The sequence below is a fragment of the Oncorhynchus clarkii genome, chromosome 17 (assembly GCF_045791955.1).
Source record: "Oncorhynchus clarkii lewisi isolate Uvic-CL-2024 chromosome 17, UVic_Ocla_1.0, whole genome shotgun sequence".
NCBI lineage: Eukaryota > Metazoa > Chordata > Actinopteri > Salmoniformes > Salmonidae > Oncorhynchus > Oncorhynchus clarkii.
In genome coordinates, this window is record NC_092163.1 from 2,573,913 (window position 1) to 2,596,491 (window position 22,579).

The 22,579-nt window shown below is 39.6% G+C and overlaps 2 protein-coding genes across 2 annotated transcripts; both read right to left on the reverse strand.

Moving 5' to 3' along the window:
* Nucleotides 1-997: 997 nt before the first annotated feature.
* LOC139370134 (zinc finger protein 501-like) lies at nucleotides 998-12,794 on the reverse strand. The gene is made up of 2 exons (XM_071109459.1): nucleotides 12,431-12,794; nucleotides 998-1,770 (listed from the first exon to the last, which is right to left on the reverse strand). The coding sequence occupies exons 1-2, from the start codon at nucleotides 12,792-12,794 to the stop codon at nucleotides 1,022-1,024; spliced, it is 1,113 nt and encodes a 370-aa protein (XP_070965560.1). The 3' UTR covers nucleotides 998-1,021.
* Nucleotides 12,795-19,686: 6,892 nt separating this feature from the next.
* On the reverse strand, nucleotides 19,687-21,113 carry LOC139370216 (zinc finger protein 79-like). Its single transcript, XM_071109568.1, has 3 exons — nucleotides 20,969-21,113; nucleotides 20,493-20,630; nucleotides 19,687-20,408 (listed from the first exon to the last, which is right to left on the reverse strand). The coding sequence occupies exons 1-3, from the start codon at nucleotides 21,111-21,113 to the stop codon at nucleotides 19,687-19,689; spliced, it is 1,005 nt and encodes a 334-aa protein (XP_070965669.1).
* Nucleotides 21,114-22,579: the final 1,466 nt, after the last annotated feature.

The following is a 22,579-nucleotide window of genomic DNA, read 5'->3' on the forward strand; positions in this document are numbered from 1 at the left end:
CTTTGGTCTGATCATTTCCCAATGCTCTCCAAATTGTTATCTTTTAATTGCTACCATGGTCATGTGCTTTTTATATTTCTTCTGTTAGAAACATTGACATCTTGGCCCAATCCACACAGGACAATTTGCACCAGTCTAAAGGGTTGACCCAACTTTGTATTTTTCCCCAGAACAATCACATGATGCTATTTCATCTTGTTTATTTGTTTTAATCAATTTGATGTAAAAGTATGATGTCAAAAATGCCTATCTTCTCCATTGGATTGAACTGTAGCCTCGTTGCATTACCTAGAGTACTAACCTGTGGTCCACGGTGGTACTGCAGGTGATCAACTCATGTTTTATTCTTAAGATTCTTTTTTACCAGTTGGGAGTGTACATAACATTAAGGACACCTTCCAAACTACATATTCTCTATCTCTTATACCTTATCTACCCCAGTATCTATCTCCATCTCCTCTACTTCCATCTCTTCTACCCCTCCATCTATCTATCTCCACCTCCTATATCCCCTCGATCTATCTCCATCTCCTATATCTCCAATCTCCTATATCTATCTCCATCTCATATCTCCTCCATCTATCTCCATCTCCTCTATTCCACCATTTATCTCCATCGCCTCTATTCCACCATCTCCTCTATCTCGTGTCGTAGTATACCCATCTGTAGGGCTCCAGGAATGACACACACAGATACACACAGAGTGTGAGTTTAAAATGGGCAATTTAATCACAGAACATCTACATTCTTTCTGACATACTCCATATTCAGGTCATGTGTTGAAATAAAAAAACACATTTATTTTTTAGTCTGATTTTTATAATTTGACTTCATATCTCTTTCCACACTGAGAGCATTGATAACGTTTCTCTCAGGTGTGGACTTACATGCTCTTTCAGTTGCTTTAACCATGTAAGTTTAAATGCACAGTGGGAGCAGTGGTAAAGCTTCTCTTCAGAGTGTATTATTCAGGCTCCCTAACCAGATAAAACTCTTGCAACACTGGGAGCGGTGATGAGGCTCATCCTGTGTGTGTCCTCTCATGTCTTTTCAGGTCCCCTAACCGGGTATAACTCTTTACACACTGAGAGCATTGGAAAAGCTTCTCTCCTGAGTGTGTCCTCTTGTGTGATTTTAGGCACCATGATGAGGAAAATCTCATTTCACACTGGGAGCAGTGGTAAGGCTTCTCCCCTGTATGTATTCTCTCGTGTCTTTTCATGCTCCCAAACTCTGTAAAACTCTTTTCACACTGGGAACATTGGAAAGGTTTTTCACCTTTGTGTGTCCTCTCATGCCTTTTTAGGTTCACTAGCTGGGTAAATATCTTTTCACAGTATGAGCAGTGGTAGGGCTTCTCCCCTGTGTGTGTTCTCAAATGCCTTTTCAGGTTCCCTAACTGGATAAAACTCTTTCCACACTGGGAACATCGGTAGGGCCTCTCTGCAGTGTGTATTCTTTTATGCTTTAGCAGGTCCCCTGATGAGAAAAAAGTATTTTCACAGTGGGAACAGTGGTAAGGTTTCTCTCTTGTGTGTGATCTCTCGTGTATTTTCAGGCTCCCTAATTGGGTAAAACTTTTATCACACTGGGAACATTGGAAAGGCTTTTCTCCTGTGTGTATTCTTTCATGTTCTTTTAGGTAACATAACCACTTAAAACTCTTTACACAGTGGGGACACTGGTGTGGTCTCACTGGTTTGGGCGTCTCTAGGTCTTGTTCCCCTGAAGTACTCTTCCTGCTGTCAGAGTGAGAGTGGGGTCTCTCTCCTGCCAAAGACAAACAGTGTATTTAGGTAAATACTAAACGGAGACCTGAATAACTCCTGCACATGATAAAACTGTCTTCCTCTGAGGTTTAATCCAGAATAGATCCCTCAACCTGAGCTCAGCATTTTAGGTTGTTTAATCCAAATCAAAATTATAATTGGTTGTCTTGATTCTGTCCTCTTCCTCATTTGAAAAGAAACTGAAAGTCAAGATTTCAACCAAATGTCACGAAATCAGACATTAGTTGTAATAATAAAGGACACAAAATGTGGAGAGATTTCAATCAGAACAGTTTGACATTTTAGTCATTTAGCTCTTATCCAGAGAGACTCACAAGAGCCATTAGGGTGACTTGTCTCCCTATACCTTATAGCTGAAATATTAAGGACCTAATTAAGGACTACGTGTCTCCCTTATAGCTGATATATTAAGGACCTAATTAAGGATTATGTGTCTCTCTATACCTTATAGCTGAAATATTAAGGACTACGTGTCTCCCTATACCTTATAGCTGATATATTAAGGACCTAATTAAAGAACTACGTGTCTCCCTTATAGCGGAAATATTAAGGACCTAATTAAGGACTACGTGTCTCCCTATACCTTATAGCTGAAATATTAAGGACCTAATTAAGGACTACGTGTCTCCCTTATAGCGGAAATATTAAGGACCTAATTAAGGACTACGTGTCTCCCTTATAGCGGAAATATTAAGGAACTAATGAAGGACTACGTGTCTCCCTTATAGCTGAAATATTAAGGACCTAATTAAGGACTAAGTGTCTCCCTATACCTTATAGCTGAAATATTAAGGACTACGTGTCTCCCTATACCTTATAGCTGATATATTAAGGACCTAATTAAAGAAGTACGTGTCTCCCTTATAGCGGAAATATTAAGGACCTAATTAAGGACTACGTGTCTCCCTACACCTTATAGCTGAAATATTAAGGACCTATCACAGGACTACATGTCTCCCTATACCTTATAGCGGAAATATTAAGGAGCTAATTAAGGACTACGTGTCTCCCTTATAGCTGAAATATTAAGGACCTAATTAAGGACTATGTGTCTCCCTATACCTTATAACTGAAATATTAAGGACCTAATTAAGGACTACGTGTCTCCCTATACCTTATAGCCGAAATATTAAGGACCTAATTAAGGACTGTGTCTCCCTATACCTTATAGCTGAAATATTAAGGACCTAATTAAAGAACTACGTGTCTCCCTTATAGCTGAAATATTAAGGACCTAATTAAGGACTACGTGTCTCCCTATACCTTATAGCTGAAATATTAAGGACCTATCACAGGACTAGGTGTCTCCCTATACCTTATAGCTGAAATATTAAGGACCTAATTAAGGACTACGTATCTCCCTATACCTTATAACTGAAATATTAAGGACCTAATTAAGGACTACGTGTCTCCCTATACCTTATAGCTGAAATATTAAGGACCTAATTAAGGACTACGTGTCTCCCTATACCTTATAGCTGAAATATTAAGGACCTATCACAGGACTACCTGTCTCCCTTATAGCTGATATTTTAAGGACCTAATTAAGGATCATGTGTCTCCCTATACCTTATAGCTGAAATATTAAGGACCTAATTAAGGACTACGTGTCTCCCTTATAGCGGAAATATTAAGGACCTAATTAAGGACTACGTGTCTCCCTTATAGCTGAAATATTAAGGACCTAATTAAGGATTACGTGTCTCCCTATACCTGAAATATTAAGGACCTAATTAAGGACTACGTGTCTCCCTTATAGCGGAAATATTAAGGACCTAATTAAGGACTACGTGTCTCCTTATACCTTATAGCTGAAATATTAAAGACCTAATTAAGGACTACGTGTCTCCCTATACCTGAAATATTAAGGACCTATCACAGGACTATGTGTCTCCCTATACCTTATAGCTGAAATATTAAGGACTATGTGTCTCCCTTATAGCTGAAATATTAAGGACCTATCACAGGACTATGTGTCTCCCTATACCTTATAGCTGAAATATTAAGGACCTAATTAAGGACTACGTGTCTCCCTATACCTTATAGCTGAAATATTAAGGACCTAATTAAGGACTACGTGTCTCCCTATACCTTATAGCTGAAATATTAAGGACCTAATTAAGGACTACGTGTCTCACTATACCTTATAGCTGAAATATTAAGGACCTAATTAAGGACTACGTGTCTCCCTATACCTTATAGCTTAAATATTAAAGACCTAATTAAGGACTACGTGTCTCCCTATACCTGAAATATTAAGGACCTATCACAGGACTAGGTGTCTCCCTATACCTTATAGCGGAAATATTAAGGACCTAATTAAGGACTACGTGTCTCCCTATACCTTATAGCTTAAATATTAAGGACCTAATTAAGGACTACGTGTCTCCCTATACCTTATAGCTGAAATATTAAGGACCTATCACAGAAATATGTGTCTCCCTATACTTTATAACTGAAATATTAAGGACCTAATAAAGGACTACGTGTCTCCCTTATAGCGGAAATATTAAGGAGCTAATTAAGGACTACGTGTCTCCCTTATAGCGGAAATATTAAGGACCTATCACAGGACTATGTGTCTCCCTATACCTTATAGCTGAAATATTAAGGACTATGTGTCTCCCTTATAGCTGAAATATTAAGGACCTATCACAGGACTATGTGTCTCCCTATACCTTATAGCTGAAATATTAAGGACCTAATTAAGGACTACGTGTCTCCCTATACCTTATAGCTGAAATATTAAGGACCTAATTAAGGACTACGTGTCTCCCTATACCTTATAGCTGAAATATTAAGGACCTAATTAAGGACTACGTGTCTCCCTATACCTTATAGCTGAAATATTAAGGACCTAATTAAGGACTAAGTGTCTCCCTATACCTTATAGCTGAAATATTAAGGACCTAATTAAGGACTACGTGTCTCACTATACCTGAAATATTAAGGACCTAATTAAGGACTACGTGTCTCCCTATACCTTATAGCTGAAATATTAAGGACCTAATTAAAGAACTACGTGTCTCCCTTATAGCTGAAATATTAAGGACCTAATTAAGGACTACGTGTCTCCCTATACCTTATAGCTAAAATATTAAGGACCTATCACAGGACTACGTGTCTCCCTATACCTTATAGCTGAAATATTAAGGACCTATCACAGGACTAGGTGTCTCCCTATACCTTATAGCTGAAATATTAAGGACTACATGTCTCCCTTATAGCTGAAATATTAAGGACCTAATTAAGGACTATGTGTCTCCCTATACCTTATACCTGAAATATTAAGGACCTATCACAGGAATATGTGTCTCCCTATACTTTATAACTGAAATATTAAGGACCTAATAAAGGACTACGTGTCTCCCTATACCTTATAGCTGAAATATTAAGGACCTAATTAAGGACTACGTGTCTCCCTATACCTTATAGCTGAAATATTAAGGACCTAATTAAGGACTACGTGTCTCCCTATACCTTATAGCTGAAATATTAAGGACCTATCACAGGACTACCTGTCTCCCTTATAGCTGATATTTTAAGGACCTAATTAAGGATCATGTGTCTCCCTATACCTTATAGCTGAAATATTAAGGACCTAATTAAGGACTACGTGTCTCCCTTATAGCGGAAATATTAAGGACCTAATTAAGGACTACGTGTCTCCCTTATAGCTGAAATATTAAGGACCTAATTAAGGATTACGTGTCTCCCTATACCTGAAATATTAAGGACCTAATTAAGGACTACGTGTCTCCCTTATAGCGGAAATATTAAGGACCTAATTAAGGACTCTGTCTCCCTATACCTTATAGCTGAAATATTAAGGACCTAATTAAGGACTACGTGTCTCCCTATACCTTATAGCTGAAATATTAAGGACCTAATTAAGGACTACGTGTCTCACTATACCTTATAGCTGAAATATTAAGGACCTAATTAAGGACTACGTGTCTCCCTATACCTTATAGCTTAAATATTAAAGACCTAATTAAGGACTACGTGTCTCCCTATACCTGAAATATTAAGGACCTATCACAGGACTAGGTGTCTCCCTATACCTTATAGCGGAAATATTAAGGACCTAATTAAGGACTACGTGTCTCCCTATACCTTATAGCTTAAATATTAAGGACCTAATAAAGGACTACGTGTCTCCCTTATAGCGGAAATATTAAGGAGCTAATTAAGGACTACGTGTCTCCCTTATAGCGGAAATATTAAGGACATATCACAGGACTATGTGTCTCCCTATACCTTATAGCTGAAATATTAAGGACTATGTGTCTCCCTTATAGCTGAAATATTAAGGACCTATCACAGGACTATGTGTCTCCCTATACCTTATAGCTGAAATATTAAGGACCTAATTAAGTACTACGTGTCTCCCTATACCTTATAGCTGAAATATTAAGGACCTAATTAAGGACTACGTGTCTCACTATACCTGAAATATTAAGGACCTAATTAAGGACTACGTGTCTCCCTATACCTTATAGCTGAAATATTAAGGAACTAATTAAAGAACTACGTGTCTCCCTTATAGCTGAAATATTAAGGACCTAATTAAGGACTACGTGTCTCCCTATACCTTATAGCTAAAATATTAAGGACCTATCACAGGACTACGTGTCTCCCTATACCTTATAGCTGAAATATTAAGGACCTATCACAGGACTAGGTGTCTCCCTATACCTTATAGCTGAAATATTAAGGACTACATGTCTCCCTTATAGCTGAAATATTAAGGACCTAATTAAAGAACTACGTGTCTCCCTATACCTGAAATATTAAGGACCTATCACAGGAATATGTGTCTCCCTATACTTTATAACTGAAATATTAAGGACCTAATAAAGGACTACGTGTCTCCCTTATAGCGGAAATATTAAGGAGCTAATTAAGGACTACGTGTCTCCCTTATAGCGGAAATATTAAGGAGCTAATTAAGGACTACGTGTCTCCCTTATAGCGGAAATATTAAGGAGATAATTAAGGACTACGTGTCTCCCTTATAGCTGAACTATTAAGGACCTAATTAAGGACTATGTGTCTCCCTTATAGCTGAAATATTAAGGACCTATCACAGGACTATGTGTTTCCCTATACCTTATAGCTGAAATATTAAGGACCTAATTAAGGACTACGTGTCTCCCTATACCTTATAGCTGAAATATTAAGGACCTAATTAAGGACTACGTGTCTCCCTTATAGCGGAAATATTAAGGACCTAATTAAGGACTACGTGTCTCCCTATACCTTATAGCTGAAATATTAAGGACCTAATTAAAGAACTACGTGTCTCACTTATAGCTGAAATATTAAGGACCTAATTAAGGACTATGTGTCTCCCTTATAGCTGAAATATTAAGGACCTAATTAAGGACTACGTGTCTCTCTATACCTTATAGCTGAAATATTAAGGACCTAATTAAGGACTGTGTGTCCCTATACCTTATAGCTGAAATATTAAGGACCTAATTAAGGACTACGTGTCTCCCTATACCTTATAGCTGAAATATTAAGGACCTAATTAAGGACTACGTGTCTCCCTCATAGCGGAAATATTAAGGACCTAATTAAAGACTACGTGTCTCCCTTATAGCTGAAATATTAAGGACCTAATTAAGGATTACGTGTCTCCCTTATAGCTGAAATATTAAGGACCTAATTAAGGACTACGTGTCTCCCTATACCTTATAGCTGAAATATTAAGGACCTAATTAAGGACTACTTGTCTCCCTATACCTTATAGCTTAAATATTAAGGACCTATCACAGGAATATGTGTCTCCCTATACTTTCTAACTGAAATATTAAGGACCTAATAAAGGACTACGTGTCTCCCTTATAGCGGAAATATTAAGGAGCTAATTAAGGACTACGTGTCTCCCTTATAGCTGAAATATTAAGGAGCTAATTAAGGACTACGTGTCTCCCTTATAGCGGAAATATTAAGGACCTAATTAAGGACTACGTGTCTCCCTATACCTTATAGCTGAAATATTAAGGACCTAATTAAGGACTAAGTGTCTCCCTATACCTTATAGCTGAAATATTAAGGACCTAATTAAGGACTACGTGTCTCCCTTATAGCGTAAATATTAAGGACCTAATTAAGGACTACGTGTCTCCCTATACCTTATAGCTGAAATATTAAGGACCTAATTAAAGAACTACGTGTCTCCCTTATAGCTGAAATATTAAGGACCTAATTAAGGACTATGTGTCTCCCTTATAGCTGAAATATTAAGGACCTAATTAAGGACTACGTGTCTCCCTATACCTTATAGCTGAAATATTAAGGACCTAATTAAGGACTGTGTCTCCCTATACCTTATAGCTGAAATATTAAGGACCTAATTAAGGACTGTGTCTCCCTATATCTTATAGCTGAAATATTAAGGACCTAATTAAGGACTACGTGTCTCCCTATACCTTATAGCGGAAATATTAAGGACCTAATTAAGGACTGTGTCTCCCTATACCTTATAGCTGAAATATTAAGGACCTAATTAAGGACTGTGTCTCCCTATACCTTATAGCTGAAATATTAAGGACCTAATTAAGGACTAAGTGTCTCCCTTATAGCTGAACTATTAAGGACCTAATTAAGGACTACGTGTCTCCCTTATAGCTGATATATTAAGGACCTAATTAAGGATTATGTGTCTCCCTATACCTTATAGCTGAAATATTAAGGACCTAATTAAGGACTACGTGTCTCCCTTATAGCGGAAATATTAAGGACCTAATTAAGGACTACGTGTCTCCCTTATAGCTGAAATATTAAGGACCTAATTAAGGATTACGTGTCTCCCTTATAGCTGAAATATTAAGGACCTAATTAAGGACTACGTGTCTCCCTTATAGCTGAAATATTAAGGACCTAATTAAGGACTACGTGTCTCCCTATACCTTATAGCTGAAATATTAAAGACCTAATTAAGGACTACGTGTCTCCCTATACCTGAAATATTAAGGACCTAATTAAGGACTACGTGTCCCCTTATAGCGGAAATATTAAGGACCTAATTAAGGACTACGTGTCTCCCTTATAACTGAAATATTAAGGACCTAATTAAGGACTACGTGTCTCCCTTATAGCTGATATATTAAGGACCTAATTAAGGATTATGTGTCTCCCTATACCTTATAGCTGAAATATTAAGGACCTAATTAAGTGTCTCCCTTATAGCGGAAATATTAAGGACCTAATTAAGGACTACGTGTCTCCCTATACCTTATAGCTGAAATATTAAGGGCCTAATTAAGGACTACGTGTCTCCCTATACCTTATAGCTGAAATATTAAAGACCTAATTAAGGACTACGTGGCTCCCTATACCTGAAATATTAAGGACCTATCACAGGAATATGTGTCTCCCTATACTTTATAACTGAAATATTAAGGACCTAATAAAGGACTATGTGTCTCCCTTATAGCGGAAATATTAAGGAGCTAATTAAGGACTACGTGTCTCCCTTATAGCGGAAATATTAAGGAGCTAATTAAGGACTACGTGTCTCCCTTATAGCGGAAATATTAAGGAGCTAATTAAGGACTACGTGTCTCCCTTATAGCTGAAATATTAAGGACCTAATTAAGGACTACGTGTCTCCCTTATAGCGGAAATATTAAGGACCTAATTAAGGACTACGTGTCTCCCTATACCTTATAGCTGAAATATTAAGGACCTAATTAAGGACTGTGTGTCTCCCTTATAGCTGAAATATTAAGGACCTAATTAAGGACTACGTGTCTCCCTATACCTTATAGCTGAAATATTAAGGACCTAATTAAGGACTGTGTCTCCCTATACCTTATAGCTGAAATATTAAGGACCTAATTAAGGACTGTGTCTCCCTATATCTTATAGCTGAAATATTAAGGACCTAATTAAGGACTACGTGTCTCCCTATACCTTATAGCGGAAATATTAAGGACCTAATTAAGGACTGTGTCTCCCTATACCTTATAGCTGAAATATTAAGGACCTAATTAAGGACTGTGTCTCCCTATACCTTATAGCTGAAATATTAAAGACCTAATTAAGGACTACGTGTCTCCCTATACCTGAAATATTAAGGACCTAATTAAGGACTACGTGTCCCCTCATAGCGGAAATATTAAGGACCTAATTAAGGACTACGTGTCTCCCTTATAGCTGAAATATTAAGGACCTAATTAAGGACTACGTGTCTCCCTATACCTTATAGCTGAAATATTAAAGACCTAATTAAGGACTACGTGTCTCCCTATACCTGAAATATTAAGGACCTATCACAGGACTACGTGTCTCCCTATACTTTATAACTGAAATATTAAGGACCTATCACAGGACTAGGTGTCTCCCTATACCTTATAGCTGAAATATTAAGGACCTAATTAAGGACTACGTGTCTCCCTATACCTTATAGCTTAAATATTAAGGACCTAATTAAGGACTACGTGTCTCCCTATACCTTATAGCTGAAATATTAAGGACCTATCACAGGAATATGTGTCGCCCTATACTTTATAACTGAAATATTAAGGACCTAATAAAGGACTACGTGTCTCCCTATACCTTATAGCTGAAATATTAAGGACTACGTGTCTCCCTATACCTTATAGCTGAAATATTAAGGACTACGTGTCTCCCTATACCTTATAGCTGAAATATTAAGGACCTAATTAAGGACTGTGTCTCCCTATACCTTATAGCTGAAATATTAAGGACCTAATTAAGGACTACCTGTCTCCCTATACCTTATAGCTTAAATATTAAGGACCTAATTAAGGACTATGTGTCTCCCTTATAGCTGAAATATTAAGGACCTAATTAAGGACTATGTGTCTCCCTTATAGCTGAAATATTAAGGACCTAATTAAGGACTACGTGTCTCCCTATACCTTATAGCTGAAATATTAAGGACTACGTGTCTCCCTATACCTTATAGCTGAAATATTAAGGGCCTAATTAAGGACTACGTGTCTCCCTATACCTTATAGCTGAAATATTAAGGACCTAATTAAGGACTATGTGTCTCCCTTATAGCTGAAATATTAAGGACCTAATTAAGGACTATGTGTCTCCCTTATAGCTGAAATATTAAGGACCTAATTAAGGACTACGTGTCTCCCTTATAGATGAAATATTAAGGACCTAATTAAGGACTACGTGTCTCCCTATACCTTATAGCTGAAATATTAAGGACCTAATTAAGGACTAAGTGTCTCCCTATACCTTATAGCTGAAATATTAAGGACCTAATTAAGGACTACGTGTCTCCCTATACCTTATAGTATAACTAATGGGGATCCCTAATAAACCCCAGGAAGAGTAGCTGTTGCCTTGGCAGGAACTAATGGGGATCCCTAATAAACCCCAGGAAGAGTAGCTGTTGCCTTGGCAGGAACTAATGGGGATCCCTAATAAACCCCAGGAAGAGTAGCTGTTGCCTTGGCAAGAACTAATGGGGATCACTAATAAACCGCAAGAAGAGTAGCCTCTGCCTTGGCAGGAACTAATGGGGATCCATAACCCCAGGAAGAGTAGCCGCTGCCTGGGCAGGAACTAATGGGGATCCATAATTAACCCCAGGAAGAGTAGCCGCTGCCTTGGCAGGAACTAATGGGGATCCATAATAAACCCCAGGAAGAGTAGCCGTTGCCTTGGCAGGAACTAATGGGGATCACTAATAAACCGCAGGAAGAGTAGCCGCTGCCTTGGCAGGAACTAATGGGGATCCATAATAACCCCAGGAAGAGTAGCTGCTGCCTTGGCAGGAACTAATGGGGATCCATAATAACCCCAGGAAGAGTAGCCTCTGCCTGGGCAGGAACTAATGGGGATCCATAATAAACCCCAGGAAGAGTAGCCTCTGCCTGGGCAGCAGCTAATGGGGATCCATAATAAACCCCAGGAAGAGTAGCCTCTGCCTGGGCAGCAGCTAATGGGGATCCCTAATAAACCCCAGGAAGAGTAGCCTCTGCCTGGGCAGCAGCTAATGGGGATCCCTAATAAACCCCAGGAAGAGTAGCCTCTGCCTGGGCAGCAGCTAATGGGGATCCATAATAAACCCCAGGAAGAGTAGCCTCTGCCTGGGCAGCAGCTAATGGGGATCCCTAATAAACCCCAGGAAGAGTAGCCTCTGCCTGGGCAGCAGCTAATGGGGATCCCTAATAAACCCCAGGAAGAGTAGCCTCTGCCTGGGCAGCAGCTAATGGGGATCCCCAATTAAATAAAAATACATAACAGCACTTACAGTAGACCGGGGCATCTCTGGCAGGGCAGACATTTTTCAAACTGACTTGTTGGAAAGGTGCCATCCTATGACGGTGCCATGTTGAAAGTCACTGAGCTCTTCAATAAGGCCATTCTACTCCCAATGTTTGTCTATGGAGATTGCATGGCGGTGTGCTCGATTTTATACACCTGTCAGCAACAGGTGTGGCTGAAATAGCTGAATCCACTAATTTGAAGGGGTGTCCACATACTCTTGTATATGATGGTATATTATTAAACATACTTTACAAACATGGGTGTTTTGGAGAGACACTACCTCTCTGCTTACCTCGTGTCAAAATAAAAGTTCCCCACAAGTTATTCCTTTTTTTTGTGCGCATCTGCAGGACAAAATAAGCTATACTTACTGGTGTTAATCAGATCTTTTTCAGTCTCCTCCTCCTCTTTCACTCCCAAAACGTCTTCCTCCTCTTTTATTGAGATAGAACCTTCTAGCGTGGAAGAGGAGGCTTCCTCTTCTTTCACTATAACATCCTCTTCCTTTTTTATTCTGAAATCTTCTACCCACTCCTCTTCCACGGTGACAGCCTCTATCCCCTCTTCCACTCCAAATGTAACATGATCTTCCTCCTTTATCGTTCTGGAAGCTTCTTCCTCTCCTTTTACTGTAATATCCTCCTCTTTCACGACAATGTTCAGCCCCAGAGCTTCTCTCTCCGTCCAGCAGACATCATCTTCTTTAGCAGGGGAGGAATAGTTTAGTGAGCTCATGGTTGGGGTTGTTAGCTAGTTTGCATTAGCGACTAGCTTAGTGCTAGGCTGAGTAAAAATTTCAACAAATTGAACAAGCAAATTACTTTTAAGTTAACTGGTATATACGTTAACAGGATTGTGTTTAAAAAGAACTTCAATGTTTCGGTTTTATGTTGGCTAGCAAGCTGCCGAAGGGGTTGAATCGGTAGCTTTGTTGTTGTTGTTGTTGAAGATGTGTCCCGTCCACTAGATTATACGTCACCCAAGAAGCGCCACCTGAAAGACTCACATCGCCTGCTGCTGACTAGTGGGTAACGGAGTTTAGAAACAAACGAAAACAATGTCAGAAAAATGTACAGACAATATTTCTAGACTTAGACCTGAATATGCGTATGTACATTATAAACTAGAATAGTAATTGTTAAAAAAAAACCTAGCTAAGCCAATGTTATAATATATAATCTCAATTGGCTTCCATGAGAGTGCAGCACTAATTACATAGGTCCATTATCTTCAACACTTACTGTTGTGAAGGGTTATGGCACTCCTACATACATGACACTAATTGCCTCCAATTACCAAAGGCCACACCCCTTCCCTCCACACCTGTTCCCACTCCCTTAATCACCTCTCCTCTACATTTTTCACTCCTGTTTCCCCATATAAGCATAATGATTCTTCCTGAGCACTAGTAATCTGTCATGTTTGGTGTTGCCATAGTAATCTGTCATGCTTGGTGTTGCCATAGTAATCTGTCATGCTTGGTGTTGCCATAGTAATCTGCCACGCTTGGTGTTGCCATAGTAATCCGTCACTCTTGGTGTTGCCATAGTAATCTGCCACGCTTGGTGTTGCCATAGTAATCCGTCATGCTTGGTGACGTCATAGTAATAGTTAATGCTTAGTGTTGCCATAGTATTGGGTCATGCTTGATTATACCATAGTAATGTGTCATACCCCATAATGAGGACCTAAAAAAACAGGTTTTTAGGCATATTTTAAAACAACATAAATACCTTATTTACATAAGTATTCAGACCCTTTGCTATGAGACTCACAACTGAGCTCAGGTTGCATCCTGTTTCCATTGATCATCCTTGAGATGTTTCTACAACTTGATTGGATTCCACCTGTGGTAAATTGAATTGATTGGACATGATTTGGAAAGACACACCCCTGTCTATATAAGGTCCCACAGTTGACAGTTCAGCAAAAAAAAAAAAAAAAAAAAAACAAGCCATGAGGTCGAGGGGATCGTGTCGAAGCACAGATGTGGGGAAGGGTAACAAAAATAATAAATGTCTGCAGCATTGAAGGTCCTTAAGAACAAAGTGGCCTCCATCATTCTTAAATGGAAGAAGTTTGGAACCACCAAGACTCTTCCTAGAGCCGAGAACATCGTCAAATCTGTATACTTGGACTTTGATTGAGCTTTTCTAGTATTAGTAGCCATTTTATAAGTTCAACATTTGCAAAACAACCAGTTTTCAAAGTTTCTGATTTTTGCAATGTTACGTAGATGGAAAAAAAGCTGTCCTTGAAACAGTCTTGATATGTTTGTCAAAAGAGAGATCAGGGTGTGTACCTTTGTCAAATAAGCACCAATCGGGGTCAAACAAAGCTAGCTAGATAGCCAATATTCTTATCATTTTTGTCCAAAAGGAAAAGGCATCCTGTCGCACAAGGTTAATCATTGGCTATCTAGCTAACAGAGATGCTTGTTCTAGGTCCCAAGAAACAAAGAGATCTTCTGTTGAATCTGACAATTAATCTTGATGGTTGTACAGTCGTCTCAAATAAAACTGTGAAGGACCTCGGCGTTACTCTGGACCCTGATCTCTCATTTGACGAACATATCAAGACTGTTTCAAGGACAGCTTTTTTCCATCTATGTAACATTGCAAAAAATCAGACACTTTCTGTCCAAAAATGTTGCAGAAAAATGTATCCATTCATCCAGGTTAGACTACTGCAATGCACTACTTTCCGGCTACCCGGATAAAGCACTAAAACTGCTGCTCCAGTTTCAACTGTTCTGCCTGCGACTATGGAACCCTGACCTGTTCACGGGACGTGCTACCTGTCCCAGACCTGCTGTTTTCAACTCTCTAGAGACAGCAGGAGCGGTAGAGATACTCTCAATGATCGGCTATGAAAAGCCAACGGACATTTACTCCTGAGGTGCTGACTTGTTGCACCCACGACAACTACTGTGATTATTATTATTTGACCATGCTGGTCATTTATGAACATTTGAACATCTTGGCCATGTTCTGTTATAATCTCCACCCGGCACAGCCAGAAGAGGACTGGCCACCCCTCATAGCCTGGTTTCTCTCTAGGTTTCTTCCTAGGTTTTGGCCTTTCTAGGGAGTTTTTCCTAGCCACCGTGCTTCTACACCTGCATTGCTTGCTGTTTGGGGTTTTAGGCTGGGTTTCTGTACAGCACTTTGAGATATCAGCTGATGTAAGAACGGCTATATAGATACATTTGATTTGATTTGATCAAATGAAGACCGGCCGCGTCATCGGCATGACATGAAGGCGTCGCTCGCTGACCGAAATGTTGTATCCTATAGAATATCCTACACCTCTAATGATATACTGGAGTCCGGTTACGTTCTAGGATCTCTGAGGAGTACATACAAATGTGACTTGACTGGTTGAAACAACGTTTAGGGTTAAATTTTCAGATTCCTTTCTTTGCAAATTGAACGAATGGAAATACAAAATTGATCGTGCATGCTATATGGACCTTTTTAGGGTATGAAAAAGGACACTTCATGTTTTCTCTGTGACCCTTTGGATGATAAATCAGAGCAAGATTTCAGAATGAAAGAACACATTTCACCTTCAGAGGGGAATTTATCAATTTGTTGTTAGGAGCTCTCCTCAAACAATAGCATGGCATTTTTTTTGCAGCTACTGTAAATTGGACAGTGCAGTTATATTGACGAGAATTTAAGCTTTCAGCCGAAATAAGACACTTATATGTACCGACATTTGTTGTTTCTCTAAAATCTGCGAGGCGCTGCGTGATTTACAACTGTCCCGTTAACAGGACGCCGATCACTAAGAAGTTTTAATAACAAATTATTATTTACAATGACGGCCTACCAAAAGGCCTTCTGCAGGGATGGGATTAAAAATAAATTAAATTAAAAAAAATAGGACAAAACACATCACGACAAGAGAGACACCACAAAACTACATAGAGACCTAAGAACAACATAGCAAGGCAGCAGCACATGACAACACAGCATGGTAGCAACACCACATGACAGCAACATGGTAGCAGCACAAAACATGGTACAAACATTATTGGGCACAGACAACAGCACAAAGGGCAAGAAGGTAGAGACAACAATACATCACGTGAAGCAGCCACAACTGTCAGTAAGAGTGTCTCTGATGGAGTCTGTGAATGAAGAGATGGAGATAAACCTGTCAGTAAGAGTGTCTATGATGGAGTCTGTGAATGAAGAGATGGAGATAAACCTGTCAGTAAGAGTGTCTATGATGGAGTCTGTGAATGAAGAGATGGAGATAAACCTGTCAGTAAGAGTGTCTATGATGGAGTCTGTGAATGAAGAGATGGAGATAAACCTGTCAGTAAGAGTGTCCATGATGGAGTCTGTGAATGAAGAGATGGAGATAAACCTGTCAGTAAGAGTGTCTATGATGGAGTCTGTGAATGAAGAGATGGAGATAAACCTGTCAGTAAGAGTGTCTATGATGGAGTCTGTGAATGAAGAGATGGAGATAAACCTGTCAGTAAGAGTGTCCATGATGGAGTCTGTGAATGAAGAGATGGAGATAAACCTGTCAGTAAGAGTGTCTATGATGGAGTCTGTGAATGAAGAGATGGAGATAAACCTGTCAGTAAGAGTGTCCATGATGGAGTCTGTGAATGAAGAGATGGAGATAAACCTGTCAGTAAGAGTGTCTATGATGGAGTCTGTGAATGAAGAGATGGAGATAAACCTGTCAGTAAGAGTGTCTAAGATGGAGTCTGTGAATGAAGAGATGGAGATAAACCTGTCAGTAAGAGTGTCCATGACGGAGTCTTTGAATGAAGAGATGGAGATAAAACTGTCCAGTTTGAGTGTTTGTTGCAGGTCATTCCAGTCGCTAGCTGCAGCGAACTGAAAAGAGGAGCGACCCAGGGATGTGTGTGCTTTGAGGACCTTTAACAGAATGTGACTGGCAGAACGGGTGTTGTATGTGGAGGATGAGGGCTGCAGTAGGTATGTCAGATAGGGGGGAGTGAGGCCTAAGAGGGTTTTTATAAATAAGCATCAACCAGTGGGTCTTGCGCCAGGTATACAGAGATGACCAGCTTACAGAGGAGTATAGAGTGCAGTGATGTGTCCTATAAGGAGCATTGGTGGCAAATCTGATGGCCGAATGGTAAAAAACATCTAGCCGCTTGAGAGTGCCCTTACCTGTCGATCTATAAATTAAGTCTCTGTAATCTAGCATGGGTAGGATGGTCATCTGAATCAGGGTTAGTTTGGCAGCTGGGGTGAAAGAGGAACGATTATGATAGAGGAAACCAAGTCTAGATTTAACTTTAGCCTGCAGCTTTGATATGTGCTGAGAGAAGGAAAGTGTACCGTCTAGCCATACTCCCAAGTACTTGTATGAGGTGACTACATCAAGCTCTAAACCCTCAGAGGTTATGTAATCACACCGGTGGGGAGGGGAATTCTTCCTACCAAACCACATAACCTTGTTCTGTACACCTCCAAAACAAAGGTCAAGGGCAGAGAAAGCTTGTTGGACATTAAGAAAGCTTTGTTGTAGAGTGTTTAACACAAAATCCGGGGAGGGGCCAGCTGAGTATAAGACTATCATCTGCATATAAATGGGTGAGAGAGCATTCTACTGCCTGAGCTTTGTTTGTTGATGTAAATTGAGAAGAGTGTGGGGCCTAGGATTGAGCCTTGGGGTACTCCCTTGGTGACAGGCAGTGACAGAGACAGCAGATGTTCTGACTTTATACACTACACTCTTTGAGAGAGGTAGTTAGCAAACCAGGCCAAAGAGCCCTCAGAGACACCAATACTCCTTAGCCGGCCCACAAGAAGGGAATGGTCTACCGTATCAAAAGCTTTGGCCAAGCCAATAGAAATAGCAGCACAACATTGCTTAGAATCAAGGGCAATGGTGACATCATTTAGAACCTTTAATGTTGCAATAACATATTCATAACCTGAGTGGAAAACAGATTGAATGTAGATATATATATAATGAACAGACTAGGTCTATACTGCTCCTGCATGGTGTAACAATACATCATGTAGATAGATGTATATAATGAACAGACTAGGTCTATACTGCTCCTACATGGTGTAACAATACATCATGTAGATGTATATAATGAACAGACTAGGTCTATACTGCTCCTGCATGGTGTAACAATACATCATGTAGATGTATATAATGAACAGACTAGGTCTATACTGCTCCTACATGGTGTAACAATACATCATGTAGATGTATATAATGAACAGACTAGGTCTATACTGCTCCTACATGGTGTAACAATACATCATGTAGATGTATATAATGAACAGACTAGGTCTATACTGCTCCTACATGGTGTAACAATACATCATGTATATAATGAACAGACTAGGTCTATACTGCTCCTGCATGGTGTAACAATACATCATGTAGATGTATATAATGAACAGACTAGGTCTATACTGCTCCTACATGGTGTAACAATACATCATGTAGATGTATATAATGAACAGACTAGGTCTATACTGCTCCTACATGGTGTAACAATACATCATGTAGATGTATATAATGAACAGACTAGGTCTATACTGCTCCTACATGGTGTAACAATACATCATGTAGATGTATATAATGAACAGACTAGGTCTATACTGCTCCTACATGGTGTAACAATACATCATGTATATAATGAACAGACTAGGTCTATACTGCTCCTGCATGGTGTAACAATACATCATGTAGATGTGTATAATGAACAGACTAGGTCTATACTGCTCCTACATGGTGTAACAATACATCATGTAGATGTATATAATGAACAGACTAGGTCTATACTGCTCCTACATGGTGTAACAATACATCATGTAGATGTATATAATGACCAGACTAGGTCTATACTGCTCCTACATGGTGTAACAATACATCATGTAGATGTATATAATGACCAGACTAGGTCTATACTGCTCCTACATGGTGTAACAATACATCATGTAGATGTATATAATGACCAGACTAGGTCTATACTGCTCCTACATGGTGTAACAATACATCATGTAGATGTATATAATGAACAGACTAGGTCTATACTGCTCCTACATGGTGTAACAATACATCATGTAGATGTATATAATGATTTATTGGTGTTCCACATTAAAACATTTTCAAACACAATATTTTGCATTAATCAAATCCTTTTTTACAATCAACACCCGAGTTCTCTCTGACACGGTGGAATAAAACTAATGGGAATATTCACGAGGTAGTGAATGTTTTTCATGTCAACAACTTAATGTCATCAGAACTACGTCGTCACATTTCCATACAACTTTTAGCTTGATGATGAATCGTAGACAAATGAATGAAATGAAACGACTACATTCAAGAGGTTAAAGGTTAAAACAAAAGAAATGCAACTTCCAATAAATCTACTTCATTATTTACATTTTGAAATATCCCAAAAATCATATAAAATGAACATCTAAAGGCTTGATACTATCCAATCAATCAAAGTTCCTAATCAAAACAAAATGTTAATATCAGATTTTTTATATATATGATCATGGTCTCGATAAAAAAAAAAAAAAAAGTAGACCTATTCTTTTTTTCGAAAGCTTTCATACATACAATTTGGTTTAGTGTGGCATAAACAAAAACACAATTCTCAATCAAAAAATAAGTCAGAACACAGCCTCTCTATTCTCTCATGTGATTTCAGGTCCTCTGACTGGGAAAATGTATTTCCACATTGAGAGCAGTGGTATGTCTTCTCCTCCTGTGTATGTATTCTTTCGTGCTTATTCAGATGCCTTAACCGGGTAAAACTCTTTTCACACTGGGAGCAGTGGTAGGCCTTATCCCCTCCTGTGTGTGTCCTCTCATGCTGGTTCAGGTTTCCTAACTGGGTAAAACTCTTTCCACACAAGGAGCACTGGTAGGGCTTTTCACGCGTGTGTATCCACTCATGCTTTTTCAGGCACCCCCACCATGTAAAACTCTTTTCACAATAGGAACAGTGGTACGGCTTCTCTCCTGTGTGTACCCTCTCATGTGTTCTTAGGTTCCCTAACTGGGTAAAACTCTTTTCACAGTGGGAACAGTGATATGGCTTCTCTCCTGTGTGTGCCCTCTCATGCGTTCTCAGGTACCATAAACTGATAAATATTTTTCTACACTGGGAGCAGTGGTAGGTCTTCTCTGCTGAGTGTGTTTTCTCGTGTTTTTTCAGGCTCCCTGAATGGGTAAAACGCTGTCCACATTGGGAACAGTGATGAGGCTTCACTCCAGAGTGTATTCGCTCATGTATTTTCAGGTAACATAAACGGGTAAAACTCTTGCCACACTGGAAGCAGTGGTGAGGATTTTCTCCTGTGTGTGTTCTCTTATGTCGTTTCAGGCTGTCTATCTGGCAAAACCTCTTCCCAAAGTCTGAGCGGTGGTTAGGCTTTTCTCCTGTGTGTGTTCTCCCATGCTCTTTTAGTGTCCATAACCTCTTAAAACTCTTTCCACAATGGGAGGTGTGGTGTCGTCCCGCTGGTTTGGGCGTCTCTGGGTCTGGTTCCCTTGAAGGACTCTTCCCGCTGTCAGAGTGAGAGTCTGGCCTCTCTCCTGCCAAATACAAACAGAGTATTTGGTTAAACAGCCCTAACTGAAACCGCCACATGATTAAACTATGAGGTTTAATCCAGACTAGATCCCTCATAAAATGGTACATTTGGATCTTGAATGCTGAATGGTTGATAGCTGTTAGTTAATCACGATGATCCACAGGTAATGCCTGTAGACAGTTCCATTCTACACATCCACTGTCCCATCAGCCCAGCCAGGCAATTTATAAACTAAGCTCCACTCTGAAAAAATATTTTGGCATTATTACCAATTAGCTTCTAGTCTCCAACTCAAATCATCAAGTTTACTGACAATACAACAGTGGTAGACCTGATTACCAGCAACAATGAGACAGCGTAAAGGGAGGTGGTGAGGGCCCTGGCGGAGTGGTGCCAGGAATATAACCTCTCCCTCAACGTCAACAAAACCAAGGAGCTGATCGGGGACTTCAGGCGACAGCAGAGAGAACATGCCCCCTATCATATCAATGGGCCACAGTCAAAAGTTAAAGTTCCTCTGCTTGCACATCACCGACAACCTAAAATGGTTCATTCACAAAGACAGTGTGGTGAAGAAGGCGCAAAAGCACCTCTTCAACCTCAGGAGGCTAAAGACCCTAAAACCCTGACAAACTTCTACAGATGCACCATCGAGAGCATCCTGCTGGGCTGTATCACCGTCTGGTACAGCAATTGCACCGTTTGCAATCGCAGTGCTCTCCAGAGGGTGGTGCGGTCAGCCCAACACATTACCAGGGGGCACACTGCCCTCCAGGACATCTACAGCACCTGGTGTCACAGGAAGGCCAAGAATTGCCAAGAATCATCAAGGATCCCGAGCCACAGCATGTTCACCCTTCTACCATCTAGAAGGCCGGCGGCAGTACAGCTGCATCAAAGCTGGGACAGACACACTGAAAAACAGCTTCTATCTCCATGCCATCAGAGAGTTAAATATTCACCACTAGCAGGCCTCCTACCAGTACCCTGCCCTGAACTTAGTCACTGTTACCACCCGGCTACCACCCGATACTCTACCCTGCCCCATAGAGACTGCTGCCCTATGTACATAGTCATTGAACACTGGTCACTTTAATATTTACATAATGTTTTACCCACTTCATATGTATATAGTATATTCTAGTTATGGCTCATCCTATATAACTAACGCTGTACCCACCGTTTTAATTCAGATACTGTCCATAAACACCATTATATATATTTATCTTCTGGACTCTGGCAATTGCTCGTTCTGATACTTCTTAATTTCTCTCTCCAAATGTTTTGGATTTGTGTGTATTGTTTGGTATTAAGTTTTGCTAGTTATTACTGCAATCTCTCTCTCCAAATGTTTTGGATTTGTGTGTATTGTTTGGTATTAAGTTTTGCTAGGTATTACTGCAATCTCTCTCTCCAAATGTTTTGGATTTGTGTGTATTGTTTGGTATTAAGTTTTGCTAGTTATTACTGCAATCTCTCTCTCCAAATGTTTTGGATTTGTGTGTATTGTTTGGTATTAAGTTTTGCTAGGTATTACTGCACTGTTGGAGCTGGAAACATAAGCATTTCTACACCTGGGATAACATCTACAAGTATGTATATGTGATCAAATAAAATGTGTGTAGATGAATGCCCTTTTAAAGCCACACAGTTCAACAACAGTAGCGTTTGTGCCCATGTTTTTAAGACAGCACTCACTGGTGTTCATTAAATCTCCAATCTCCCCCTCCTTCAATTCCAAAACTTCTTTGTCAGTCATCCTCCCCCTCCTCCTTTCACTACAAAAACTGCATCCAACCTCCTCTTCTTCTTCTTTCACATTAACATCCTCCTCTTCTTCTTCTTTCACATTAACATCCTCCTCTTCTTCTTCTTTCACATTAACATCCTCCTCCTCTTCTTCTTTCACATTAACATCCTCCTCTTCTTCTTCTTTCACATTAACATCCT

Bases quoted from the DNA above. Each gene is read 5' to 3' on its own strand.
- LOC139370134 (XM_071109459.1), bottom strand. From the start codon at position 12,794: ATGAGCTCACTAAACTATTCCTCCCCTGCTAAAGAAGATGATGTCTGC. The intron at 1,771-12,430 runs GTAAGTATAGCT...TGTCTTTGGCAG, and splicing joins AAAAGATCTGATTAACACCA to GAGAGAGACCCCACTCTCAC.
- LOC139370216 (XM_071109568.1), bottom strand. From the start codon at position 21,113: ATGATAGGGGGCATGTTCTCTCTGCTGTCGCCTGAAGTCCCCGATCAG. The intron at 20,631-20,968 runs GTAATCAGGTCT...TGTATTTGGCAG, and splicing joins ACGCTGTCTCATTGTTGCTG to GAGAGAGGCCAGACTCTCAC. The intron at 20,409-20,492 runs ATGGGAGAACAC...GCCTGAAACGAC, and splicing joins GTTATGGACACTAAAAGAGC to ATAAGAGAACACACACAGGA.